General features: G+C 46.4%; 1 protein-coding gene across 1 annotated transcript in view; it reads right to left on the bottom strand.

Moving 5' to 3' along the window:
* Positions 1–8,754, bottom strand: part of SDC2 (syndecan 2) — a 106,430-nt gene extending 97,676 nt beyond the window's left edge. The window contains exon 1 of the mRNA XM_029062829.1: positions 8,213–8,754. Within this exon, the coding sequence (XP_028918662.1) occupies positions 8,213–8,275 (63 nt within the window). The 5' untranslated portion in view covers positions 8,276–8,754. The remainder of the gene's footprint in view (positions 1–8,212) is intronic.
* Between the last annotated feature and the right edge of the window lie 5,329 nt (positions 8,755–14,083).

The following is a 14,083-nucleotide window of genomic DNA, read 5'->3' as shown; positions in this document are numbered from 1 at the left end:
CTGTACTGTGCTTTGAAATTCTGTAGTAACACATGAATCAAAGCTTCAGACACTCATTTACAGAGCATTTCCTTTCAGTTTTAGGATGCTTTGAATTCCTGCCTAATTTACCTATTCTTTTTGATTATCTGTGCATACCAAATCCTTCCCCCAATTTCCTGAATAATTGAGAGGTATCCATACCTGCTTTTAAAACAGAAAACTGAGATGTGGATGGGGAGGAAAATGCCTTAATAAAATATCAAGGAATTTAGCCTTGAGGATTTGAATTGGTGAGCACTAAGGCAAGCTCAGCATGAGAAACTTCAGGCAAGTTAAGGTCTTAAATGATTTCTGCTACTTAAAGTAACCTTATTTAAGAGCTCAAGGATCTCACGTTGAACTGAATGCTTCATCCCCATTAAGACTTCAAGCAATGTTGCAATCTCCTCAATTAATTGCCAGTGTATATGGACGGAGAACTGCAAGCTGGCCTCAATCATCAGAAAAAAAAGAACCCTTCAAGAAGCATTTCAGAACAGAAAAATATTTTATACCAAGATCACAAGACCTTAAGTAACGTCACTACTAGGTCAAAGCAATGGTTCATCCAGACTCTGATGCAAGAAAATCTTACACAAACTTTTGCAGCATGGAGACAAATGAAATGATTAACCAGCCATTTAATGTGAATGCAACATGTACTTTAAAAAATCTGATTTCTGCAAATCTGGTGATGAGGCCATCATGGTGACTCACACACCTGGGGTGTTCTTCAAAACTAAACTAATCCCAGTTACATGTACATAGCTGCAATTTTATTTATTTATATTAATATCTGTCACCCCTCTAGACTGTAAGCTCTTTGTGGGCAGGGAATCTGTCTTACTCTATTATATTGTACTCTCCCAAGAGCGAAGTCAGCACTTAAATACAACAATCAATGCAAAAGGATAAAAATACCATTAGACTGATGATTGAGTTTTTTGGTAATATGCAGAAGAGGGTGATTTGGGCAAACAGGATTAGTTAGCCAAAATCTGACCAAGTACTCTCTGCTGTTTTGCACGGATACGTGCCAGACTCAGACTTGCGGTCAAAGTGTTGAAATGGTGTTATTAGCTTTTGCAGAGGTAAACTTTCAGGTTCAAATTTCCAGGACATCACGAGTCTTCCACCCAGATAAGAGTACACGTATTCTGTCATCTCTGGGCTTATAAATCAGTGGCTCTTCAGCTTTGCTGCCATTATTCTCCACGTGCTCTAAAAAGGCCCAAAATACCCAAATGGGAGTTGGCTAATAATAATAATGCCACTTGCTAGGTGTTTACTATGTGCCAAGCACTTGACTAAGCGCTGGGGTAGATAAAAGATGATCAAGTTGGACACAGTCCCTGTCCCACATGAGGCTCATAGTCTAAGTAGGAAGGAATAGGATTGAATCCCCATTCGACAGATGAGATAACTGAGGCACAGAGGAGTTAGGTGACTCGCACAAGGTCACAGAGTAGATACGAGGCGTAGCGGCAATTAGAACGCAGGCCCTCTGGCTCCCAGGCCTATGCTCTTTCCACTAGACCACACTGCTTCTCCAGTAAGAGGAAATGGAGCCAGCCAGCAGGCTGCTTCAGAAAGGGGGAATTAGCCCAGGAAAGGCAGGATTCTGCAAGGATTATGAAAGCAGAGAGAGGCTATAAATTCACTGTGGGCAGGGAATGTGTCTACCAACTCTATTATATTGTACTCTCCCAAGTGGTTATTACAGTGCTCTGCATACAGGAAGCGCTCAATAAATACCATCGATAGTAAGGAAGGAAGGAATAAAGGGGATCATGTGGATTTCTGTGGGACTTTTCAATAAAAACATTACTTCTTGAGAAGTTTTTCCATGCAGCAGTGGTTCCATAGGGGAATGAGGAGAAAAAAAAAGAGTCAGTGAGAAACTTCAAAATTTACCCTGAAAATTTGGAAGACTGAACTTCCCTTGTTGCAACCACCACATTCACAAGAAATAAGCACACTCCAGCCATATTTCCTTGTGTAACCAGCAGGGGCTAATAATATGAAACTGACAATCTCCTGGAATATTGAAGCATTAAAACATTAAATATGGGGTGGCGAAGGAAGCATATGGGGAATTCCATGAGAGTGGGTTCACAACTATAACGTATTTCACAAAAGAATATGGGTCACGCTATTCATTGAATCATTTCATAGAAATCCCTTCATATTTTTGGAATGCCAAAGACTCAATTGTTGGCTCTTTAATAGCTGATTATTTTGTGGTTTCACAGGTCAATCCAGCTCATAACTAGGATTTAAGGTTCTCTGCCAATTGGCTCCTCTTACCTGCTCTCATCTTCCACTAGGAACCAGTTCCAACTCTCTACTCTACACCAGGCTCATTATCCCACCTATTAACCTCACCCACTCCCAGCTGGTTCATGCTCCCTCTTTTCACATACATCACCCCTCAACCCTTGACTGTTCTCACACTTTGTCCCCTTCAGATATCATCTCTCTCGCTCCTTCAAAATTCTGCTAAAAAGCCACTTCATCCCCGAGTCCTACCCGGGGCCCTCCACTTGATCCTGAGTATTTCTCACTCCAGAATATTTGCTTACCTCTGAAAATGCTGCCCAGGTCACCTGTTTCCATGAATCGGTCTTTTGTATACTCCACATTAGGATCCATCTTAAATTCCCATTGAGATGTAAACTATGAGTCCAAGAGACTGTGCCTAGCTTTGTTATTAACAATAATAATAATTGTACTTGTTAAGCACTTACTAGGTGTCGGGCACTGTACTAAGTGCTGGGGTAGGTACAAGCAAATCCGGTTGGACACAGTCCCTGATCCATGTGGGGCTCACAGTCTCATTCCCCATTTTACAAATGAGGAAACTGAGGCACAGAGAAATGAAGTGACTTGCCCAAGGTCACGCAGCAGACAAGTGACGGAGCTGGGATTAGAACTCATGACCTTCTGACTCCCAGGTCCGGGCTCTATCCGGTATGCCATGCTGCTTTCTCCTTGGCATTCCCACAGCAGGCACTTAAATACCATAAAATAAATTAAGAGGATTGGGTGTCAGCTAGACCACAGGAAGCCAAGACCAGCAACCTTATCATAGCATCACTCCTCTCTTGGGACTCTACAGTGGCTCTCAATGGCCTCTTAAATCGGATCGGGACTTCTGACCTTGAGGCTTGAAGACCCTTCACTAAATGGTTCTTCCTTATCGAATTGCCCTCATCTCTTGTTAAATCCCAGCCCATCCAATCCACTCCACAAAAGTGAATTTATTCCCAGTGTCATCCCCATTCCTGACTCCAAACTACCACACAAGCTCAGAACTCCCAATTGACCCGCCTTCCCCCGTCAGCTCTCAAACCAGATCTCTAGTCTACTTCTAAATACTTCCCGGGACTCACACAGGCCAAAGAGTCCTACATCACTGATCAGTCCAATAACTGCACATCACGTTGCCCACCTCCCGCGTTACTTAGCATGTGGGAATGTATCTGTCTGGCTGAGGTTGATTGTGTAATCCATCGTATGTGAGTGCTTACTGTGTGCTTATTAAGAACTTGGGAGAGTAACGAGAGACGTAACAGACACGTTCCCTGCCCATAACGAGTTTACGGTCTAAAGGAAATCCAGAGAGCCAGAGAACAGTGAGGTTACTCCATTTAAGGTGGAGGGGGATCAATCTGCTTGATTGACCCCCCATTTTCAGATGTTTCTGGGAAATTTAGCCTTTTTGTCTTCTGGGAAATGTTATTCCCTAAGGGAGGTTTTCCTTCCCTGTTTCAGTCCCTTAGCTCCACCTCTAAAAGGGAGTTTGAATATTTTGGCAAAGAGCCTCGCCATTCCTTCCCACAGCTACCCTGCACATGCCCATCTGCTCAAATAGTTTGCTCCAGTGTGGCACGGGGCCACAGCTACCCTCCACACACCCATCTGCTCAAAAGATCTGCTCCAATGGGCAACTTTTGCAGCTGGAATTTGATGGATGCTTCTACATCATTGACGAGGACTATTCCAGGGTGTATTCGGCTCGGATAAGTTGTGGTGAGAAGGGCACAGGTAAACGGTTTTATAGTAAATCAACTGAAGCGCTTTGAGAGGAGCGGATTTGTGCGGTCCCTTGGATTTCCTATGAATTGTGTGGACCTTGTCACTGACTTTGAGAACCTATACTAAGGGGATCCCAACGGAGTGCTCCCCCTTACAGTAGTCATCAGGCAAAAATATATACCATGACAATGGACTGTGGTGATTGGCTGGCCACAGCTACGCTAATATTGCTCATTCTGTTATCATTAGTACTGCTTGCTTTTTCATTTGTGCCCTTGGGGGTTTTTTCTGGTGTACTCTGAGTCCTCATTGTTTACTAGTGATGATTATGTCTTACACAAGCACTGGCTTTGCACCCAGTAAAAGGAGAATCACTAAACCATCCCCCCTCCCTGAAAATTTGGAGTCAGAAGATAACCGATTGGGTCGGTGGAACAGGTTTCACTACTTCCCTTTAAGTCCACGGGCGCTGAAATATCGGTCAGGAAATTGGCAGTAGCGCACTGGCTCGTCTCACAAAAACCCCTTTCAGATGATCCTCAAGCCTGGCATCAGGTCAGGCTTGGGGAAGCTAGAGGGGCAGTGCAAATTCAACGGAGAAGCCGCGTGTTCCCTGACCCGCGGTAGAACCCCTAATAGACGGTAGTGACACAAAACAGTGTGCCTGGCGGGCCGCCTAGAACCGTAAGCCCGTCAAAGGGCAGGGACTGTCTCTAACTGTTACCGATTTGTACATTCCAAGCGCTTAGTACAGTGCTCTGCACATAGTAAGCGCTCAATAAATACTATTGAATGAAAATAGTATTGAATGAACACCAATTCCAAGAGTCAATGAATCATATTTACTGAGCACTTACTGTGTGCGGAGCACTGTACTAAGCGCTTGGGAGAGTACAACAACAGACATATTCCCTGCCCACGGCGAGCTTACAGTCTTCAGCTCAGACTGGCATTCAGTCACTGCATCACCGGCCTGACCCAACGTAGGGACCCGAAGCCACGACAGTCAAGGGTGGCCACTGAGCCCAAAGTGATGTTATATTGAAGCAGCAGAATTGTGTTGTGGCTAGAACACGGGCCTGGCAGTCAGAAGGTCATGGGTTCTAATCCCAGCTCCATCACTTGTCTGCTGTGCCGGCTTGGGCAAGTCACTTCGGTTCTCTGTGCCTCAGTTATCTCATCTGGAAAATGGGGATTGAGACTGTGAGCCCCAGATGGGGCAGAGACTGTGTTCAACTTTATTTTCTTGTATCCACCCTAGCAGATGGGGTGCCTGTACAGTGCCTGGGACATAGTAAGTGCTAACAAATACCATCGTTATTATTATTGTATTCTCTCAAGTGCTTAGTACAGTGCTCTGAACAAAGTAAGCACTCAAATATTATTATACTCAATTTCAGTGCTTAGTACAGTGCCTGGCACACAGTAAGCGCTTAAATACCACAATTATTTTTGATTAAGCACTTACTATGTGCCAAGCACTAAACTAAGTATGGGGTAGATACAAGACAATCAGGTTGGACACAGTCCCTGTCCCATAATGGGTTTACGGTCTAAGTAGCAGGAATAACATTTAATCTTCATTTTACAGATCAGGAAACAGAGGTACAGAGAAGTGAAGTGACTTGCCCATGGTCACACAGCAGTCAAGTGACAGTCGGCATTAGAACCCAGATCCACGCTCTTTTCTCTAGGACATGCTGCTGATGAGTATAAATATTATATGTGGCTTCTTGCTGATAGGAAAAACTGATGTTAAGGCTGTGAAGAAGTAGCCCGTCTGCACTGGAATAGCCAACAGTAATAGGACTGCATTAAAATGGTTCATCTTGTAAGAGTCCGATAACTGTTAGATTAAAACGCTCTCTAAGGGAAAACATGGGGCTCAAACCGCTTCACTTTTTTCCGGGTACGACCAATTTCTAAAACATGGCTATAATTCCAGGAGTCAACGTTTACATTTTCAAGAAATGGGTAAGTGTTCACAGTATCTCGTAGTACGGCTCTGGATGGAAGAGACATTAAGGCGGGCGCCCATTCTGCCGTGAGATTCATACTCCGAGTCTGCACGGTTTTTAACGTTTAAAGATTTATCTAATTGCCTTCTGAATGTTCCAATTACTGCCAGAAGTGATTTAGCCCAACCGGGCAGTTTGTTCATCAGTACTAAAGATCTTCTATTAGCTCAAATTTTTATGATAGGCAGTTGGGGAAAAGAGAGAGCCAGCACAGAAAGCCACATGAGGGAGAAACGGGAGTAAGAATGAGCACAAGAGTTTTAGGGCTGACCAGTGGATGAGGGTGAGTGTCTGGGTTATGGGCCCAGTCCAGAGACTCTCCCTTGGCCGGTTCAAGCCAGGCCCTGTGGCTAGCAGTGCATTCCACGGTTAATTTGCTTCTGGGCTGGGACCAGCCTTCTCCTGGAGGCTTGTTATAACGGTGCTTCTAACTCCCCTCCCTTTTTCCCTGTTTTAAAACCAGCTGCCCGGTCTGTTTCTCTGCAATGAACAACGGGGCAGAGTCAGGGAAACACCCCCCCCCCCTTTTTTTTCCCCGTGGGGAGCGTGGCAAAGTTCAGAATATGCCACGAGATGACTTCATCAGAACTAAGCATTGGTTTCCAATGTGAACGGACACGTATCGGGGCACGATTTTAAATTCCCTTTACGTGTGGATCTTCGTCCCTCTTGTGATGGTTTCGGGTAAGAAAACGATCCCCAGCACCGTCGCTCCAAGCGGATTGCAAACTCACTTGAAGTTCCCTAGCGACAATCTCCTAGCCACTCTTCCAAAGTCGGGATGCTGAGCAAAAATCCAGATTTTCGCCCCTTAACACAGAAACGACCACCCACAAGACAAGCTATTTTTCTCCGAAGTGACAGCTCATTTAAGTCAAACGGCCACCATTGCCACTCTACATACACACACGCACACTGGTGCAGAGAATCCGGGGGCGGAGGAGCACAGCGTTTAGCGCAGATTAGCAGTCCTCGGGGCTCAGCATCCGCGCTCGGCCAGACCCCCAACCCAGCGCAAAACCGTCCGCCAGAGGCTCCCATGGAGCCACTTAGTTAAATAATAATAATAATAATAATATTTGTTACGCGCTTACTATGTGTCGAGCACTGTTCTAAACGCTGGGGTAGACACAAGATAATCAGGTTGGACCCGATCCCTGACCCCCATGGGCTTTACAAGCTCCATCCCCATTTTCCAGAGGAGGGAACTGAGGGTCAGAGAAGAGAAGTGACTTGCCCCGGGTCACCCAGCAGACGAGTGGCTTCCCGGCAAGAGCATGGGGTTGGGAGTCAGAGGGTGTGGACTCTACTCTGTGACCTTGGGCAAGTCGCTTCACTTCTCTGTGCCTCAGTCCCCTCATCCGGAAAATGGGGATGAAGACTGTGAGCCCCACGGGGGACAACCTGATGACCTCGTATCTACCCCAGCGCTTCGAACAGTGTTTGGCACATAGTAAGCGCTTAACAAAAACCATCATTATTAAGGGGTGGATTAGAACCGACGGGCTTAGTGGCAAGAGCTCCGGTTTGGGAGTCAGAGGATCTGAGTTCTAATCCCGTCACGGCCACTTGTCGGCTGTGTGATCTTGGTCAAGCCACTTGACTTCTCTGGGCCTCAGTTCCCTCATCCTTAAAATGGGGGGTGAAGCCTGTGAGCCCCACGGGGGAGAACCTGACGACGTTGCATCTAACCCCCACCCCCCAGCGCTTAGAGCAGTGCGTGGCACCCAGTACGCGCTTCCAGCACCTAGTAAGCTTGACAAATACTAACATTATTATTATTAACAAAATCCACCCATATGAAGGGGGAGATCTCCGACTCCCAAACCCGGGCTCTTGCCACCAGGCCGCGCTGCCCCTCGACGGACGGGGTGGACACAGCGTAGAGCGCAGGGTGGACAGGCGCCCACCGGACCCCAGGGGCAGCTCCACCTTCTTAAAGAAGAGTCTCCCAGGACCTCAAGGGGTGGTGCCCCACCCCCCAAAAAATAAACCCACCGGATGGTCTGGGGGAGTGTTTGGGGCCCGTCCGAGCGTCCAGCCGAGGAGAGGGGACAGGGGACCCGTCCGGCCACCCCAGGGGGACAGGCCACCCTCCATCCTTCCCGCATATGCCCCATCCCCGCAGGACTCACCGACTGTCCGGCCACGCAGGCCGCCACCAAGCCCAGGGTGAGCAGTGTCCACGCTGGCCGCATAATTCCCCCCGGGGGCACAGCCGGTCCTTTCCCGGACAGACGCGATCTTCCCGCCCGCTGCAGCGACACGCGACGATGGACGAGGACGGCGAGGAAGAGGAGGGAAGAGGAGGAAGGACGAAGGAGGAGGCGGGAGGAGGAGGAGGAGGAGGAGGGAGGAGTCCCCAAGGGGCAGAGACAGCTCTCCCCCCGTCCCCGGCCTTTTTCTTCTCCGCCCGTCACTCGCCCGCTTCCAGACCCCTTTTAGGGCTTCTTGGGGACTTCGAGTTTGTTCTCGCTTCTCCTCCTCCTTTTGTCCCGCCGAGGGGTGGGAGGGTCGGGGGAGGCTAGGCGAGAGATGAAAAACGAGGGTGCAGAAAGAAAAAAAAAAAAAGACACCGCCGAAGTTTTCGGGGAGGAGTTATCCAAGCTGCGAGGCTGCCCTGCGAAAGCTCCCGGAGTAACTGGAGGGGAGGCAAGTCCTCGGCCCGGCTGGTTGCAGACGCGGCTGAGCTCCTCCTCCGGCTCCTCCTCCTCTTGATTCGGTTTATGCTCCTCCTCTCTTTTCCCTGTTCCTCCTCTCCTTCTCCGCTCCTCCTCCTTTCCCTCCTCCTCCTCCTCTCCTTTCCCTGCTGCTGCTCCTCCTCCTCCCTCTGATCGCTCCTCCTTGGTTCTGGACGAGGGAATTCTGCAGAACGAATCCTAGTTAAAGCTGGAAGAAATTCCTCCAGGATTACCGCACTGATTGGCAGCTCCGGCGGCCAGTGCAGGCAACCAAACCCCGGGGAGGGGATGGGGGGCGGGAGGCAGATTTATCCTTTCCCCTTCTGCAGCCGGAGCCACTTCATTTTTCTCCTCCTCCTGGTCTTGTCTCCCTCGCTCCCTCCCCCCTTGCACAAGTGGAAAACATTTGCCACACCGCCTGGCGATGAAGGAGAAATGTTAAACATGTTTTGCTTTGAACTGGCGAGAATTGGACTGTTATAAAAGAATTAACATATAAAGAATTAACATTTCCCCCCCCCCCACCCGCACACCTTCTCAGAAAAAGTTGGCATTAATTAATACCTTCGTTTTCCAGTCTTATCCCTTGAAGATACTGCCTTTAAAGTTGTGGGGTTTCGGGGAATGGCCCAAGATGTCAAGAACCTGAACGCCATAAAGTAATTTTGGTGGAAGTCGCCTGTCTCTCTCCTCTATCCCTCCCAACCCCTCTACACACACACCGGTTTAGCCTCTGGGCCATTGTGTTGGCGTACCTATTAAATACTAGTTAAAACTGTCTCCGCATTTTTGAGGACGGGCCAGATTTGAAAGCTACAAATAGGGCAATTTGGGGAGGGATCTGATAGCTCCCGTGAATGACAGCGGATTAGGAGAGTTTCTTCAAAGAACAGAGGGATAAAGCAATTCAGATTTTGAAGAAAGTGTCTCTTGAATGGACACAGATTGGAAGTGGCCGTTGATGATGGTATTTGTTAAGCGCTTACTATGTGCAAAGCACTGTTCTAAGCGCTGGAGTTGATACAAGGTAATCAGGTTGTCCCACGTGGGGTTCACAGTCTTCATCCCCATTTTACAGATGAGGGAACTGAGGCGCAGAGAAGTTGTGACTTGCCCAACGTCACACAGCTGATAAGTGGCGGAGCAGGGATTAGAACCCACGACCTATGACTCCCAAACCTGTGTTCTTTCCACTAAGCCGCGCTGCTTCTGGGTGGCGGGGAGAGGGTGTTGTTTGATTTTTTTCTTTTTTACTTTGGATCATTTGGTTCATCTTAAACTCTCAGATGGTCCCTAGTGGATAGGTCATTGTGATCGGGACATCTCTTTATACTTCAGTATCCCTGGCCCCTAGCAAAAGTCCTCCTCACGGCATAGGTTCAAAACCCAAACCTTCCCTGTTGCCTCGAGAACAGTATTTAGACAGCTGAGAATAAAGTACACTTGATGTCTGAATTACTAACTTACTGATCCACTTTTTAAATACTCTGTGTTGCTTGTATAGTCACAGAATTACTACCTCCTTGTCCATTTATAATCTTCTTAAAGAGTCATTCTGATTGGAAACAGCAGCTACTGGAGAACAATTTATTTTTACATGATTTGATAATAGTCCATCACCTTCCTTTGAATACAGGTGTTCAGAGGTATAGTAAGTGTACCTGTACAGTCGATTAGACTGTAAACCCGTCAATGGGCAGGGACTGTCTCTGTTGCCGATTTGTACATTCCAGGTGCTTACTACAGTGCTCTGCACATAGTAAGCCCTCAGTAAATACCATTGAATGATGAAAGTGTAGAAATGGATGGAAAGTTCCTGGAGGTCATCGAATGAGCAAAGCGGTACCACCTTCAGACCTGCCTCTGGGAGAGAAGATTTTGCACAAGTGGTTGCTTCTCAGGTGTTTCCATTGCAATAACCCACAGTATATGCACCTGTTTTCTCTTGCTCCTGACAGCGAGTGAGACAGTTTAAGGAAGGTGGGACTACGAAGTATAGGGGATGGATAATCAAAGTGTTTGTCCTTGTATTAAGAACACACAAAAAAAGTTAATTGATGTCCAGGCAGTCTCAAATGAGTTAAGGTTAGGTCTCAATTCTCTCCCTCTGCATCATTCTCCTCCAGGACAACTAGGCCAGGTCAGGGTTGAGTAGAGCCAGGCTGAAATCTAGGAATGAAAAGATGATAGGATTCACCCTCTTCCTTGCTTAGAAGTGCTGGAGAATACTTCCATTGGCATTGCCAGCTGTCCCAAGGCAGTAGATCCACACCCCCTAGCATTCAAGGCCCATTGTCCTCAACCTCAGGAAGAGGATCTGGATTGTAAGATTACTCTAGATTGTAAATTCGCTGTGGGCAAGGAACGTGCCTGTTACATTGTTGTGTTGTACTCTCCCAAGCAATTAGTACAGTGCTCTGCACACAGTAAGTTCTCAATAACTATGATTGATTGATTAATCACAGGGATGGCAGCTGAGCACCCTGGGACTCCTTACCATTCCCTTCAAGGAAATTATTCAGTTCTCCCCCATCCTACTTTAGCTCACTGATCTCCTACTACAACCCAGCTCACCCACCTCACTCCTCTAATGCCAATTTACTCACTGTACCTCAGTCTCATCTGTCTCACTGCCAATCCCTTGCCCGTGGCCTCCCTCTGACCTAGAACTCCCTCCCTCTTCATATTGAACAGTCCACCACACTCCCCACCTTCAAAGCCCTCCTAAAATCACATCTCCAAGAGATCTTCCCTGTCTAAGCCCTTATTTCCCCTACCCACCTTCTCTTCTACATCAGCTATATACTTGGGTCTGTTCCCCTGAAACCTCATCCTCAATCCACAGCTTTTATGTACATCTCCTTACTACCTGCCTTCCCCCCATCTGTAATTTTTTTAATGTCTGTCTCTCCTTTAAGCCATAAATTCCTTGAGAACAGGGATCATGTCTACTAAAGCCATTGTAGTGCTCTTTCCCACGTGCTTAGTACAGTGCTCTGCACACAGTAAACACTCAATAAATACCATTAAATGACTAACTCCACTGTATTGTTCTTTCCCAGGGGCTTAGTACAGTGCTCTGCATACAGTAAATGCTCAATAAATACCATTGATTAATAATGCCACCATGGTGCGGTAAGGCTTTTTGTGGTATTCTGGGGGAGGGATTATTTACACACTCTCTTTGGAGCCAACAGTTAATCAATTAACCATATTTATTGAGGGCTCACTCTGTGTGCAGATCACTGTACTAAGCTCTGGGGTGGATACTAGCAAATCAAGCTGGACACAGTCCCTGTTCTACATGGGGCTCACATCCTCAATCCCCATTTTAAAGATGAGGGAACTGAGGCCCAGAGAAGTGAAGTGACTTGCCCATGGTCACACAGTATTCATAGACACAGTGTCACCATCCATGGATCAATTTTAAAACGAAGGACTTCTCTGTTACTACTTAATACATTGCTCTGTACACAGTAAGCACTCAATAAAAAACATGGAAAAGCGATGTGTTTAAACAGTTCCAGGAGCAGCATTTTACAAAATTTGCCAAATAACCCATTAGGCTGTAAGCTCACTGTGGGCAGAGAACATGTCTAACTCTGTTGTACTGTACTCCCCCAAGCACTTAATATAGTACTCTGCACATAGTAAAGCACTCAATAAATACCACTGATTGATTGATTACTAACCCTTTCCAGCCATATTCATTCATTCAATCATATTTATTAAGGCTTACTATGTGCAGAACACTGTACTAAGCACTTGGGAGAGAAAAATGCAACAAAAAACAGTCACATTCCCTGCCCTCAATGAGTTTACAGCCTAGAGTTGGGGAGACAGACATTAATACAAATAAATAAGATGACAGATACGTACATAAGTGCTATGGGGCTGGGAGAGGTAAGAAAAAAGGGAGCAAGACAGAGTGATGCAGAAGGGAGATAAGGAAAAGTGGGGCTTAGTCTGGGAAGGCCTTTTGGAGGAGATGTGCCTTCATTAAGGCTTTGAAGCAGGGAGAGAAATTGTCTGTTGGATTTGAGGAGGTAAGACATTCCAGGCCAGAGGCAGAATGTGGGCAAGGAGTCAGTGGCGAGGCAGGTGAGATAGTGGCACAGTGAGAAGGTTAGCACTAAAAGAGAGAAGCTTGAGGGCTGGGTTGCAAAAGGAGAGAAATGAGTTGAGGTAGGAGGATTCATATCTGTTCATACTGCCAGAAATGCCCGTCTAAGGTAAACAAATATCATTTCTGTGAATTCTTTAAATTCTAATTGAGGCACAGTGAGAAGGTTAGCACTAAAAGAGAGAAACTTGCGGGCTGGGTTGCAGAAGGAGAGAAATGAGTTGAGGTAGGAGGATTCATATCTGTTCATACTGCCAGAAATGCCCGTCTAAGGTAAACAAATATCATTTCTGTGAATTTTTTAAATTCTAATTGAGGCACAGTGAGAAGGTTAGCATTAAAAGAGAGAAGCTTGCGGGCTGGGTTGCAGAAGGAGAGAAATGAGTTGAGGTAGGAGGATTCATATCTGTTCATACTGCCAGAAATGCCCGTCTAAGGTAAACAGATATCATTTCTGTGAACTTTTTAAATTCTAATTCTAATTTGTATGGAAAGGGAAGAATTTTAGTTTGAATTATGGCACATGATTATGAATTATGTGATGGGTCGAAGATGGGAATTCCCATAATAAATAAGATTACTTTTACTCATACTTCCATTACATTTCTGAAACTATAGCTTTCTACTGAACATCATAACTACCGCACACCTTCCACCACCCAGAGGTAAACATGTTCTGCTCAATACTCAATCCCTAAATCCCGTCAGTTCAACCTTCACAACACTGCTAAAATCCACCATTTCCTTTCCATTCAAACTGCTACCACATAATCCAAGCACTTATCCCACCCCTACCACTTGTCAGCTGTGTGACTGTGGGCAAGTCACTTCACTTCTCTGTGCCTCAGTTACCTCATCTGGAAAATGGGGATTAACTATGAACCTCACGTGGGACAACCCGATTACCTTGTCTACCCCAGCGCTTAGAACAGTGCTCTGCACATAGTAAGCGCTTAACAAATACCAACATTATTATGGTTATTATTATTATCCTAAGCCATCGTGATTACTGCATCAGCCTCCTTGTTGACCTCCCTATGTCTCCACCCTCCAGTCTATACTTCACTCTGTTGCCCGGATCATTTTTCTACCAGAACATTCAGTCCATGTTTCCCCACTCCTCAGGAACCTCCAGTGGTTGTCCATTCACCTCTGCATCAAACAGAAACTTCTAACCATTGCCTTTAAAGTGCTCAGTCACC

This window comes from Ornithorhynchus anatinus, chromosome 4, assembly GCF_004115215.2.
Source record: "Ornithorhynchus anatinus isolate Pmale09 chromosome 4, mOrnAna1.pri.v4, whole genome shotgun sequence".
NCBI lineage: Eukaryota > Metazoa > Chordata > Mammalia > Monotremata > Ornithorhynchidae > Ornithorhynchus > Ornithorhynchus anatinus.
The sequence above is the reverse complement of the archived record's forward strand: the minus strand, read 5'-3'. Positions and strand labels throughout refer to the sequence as shown.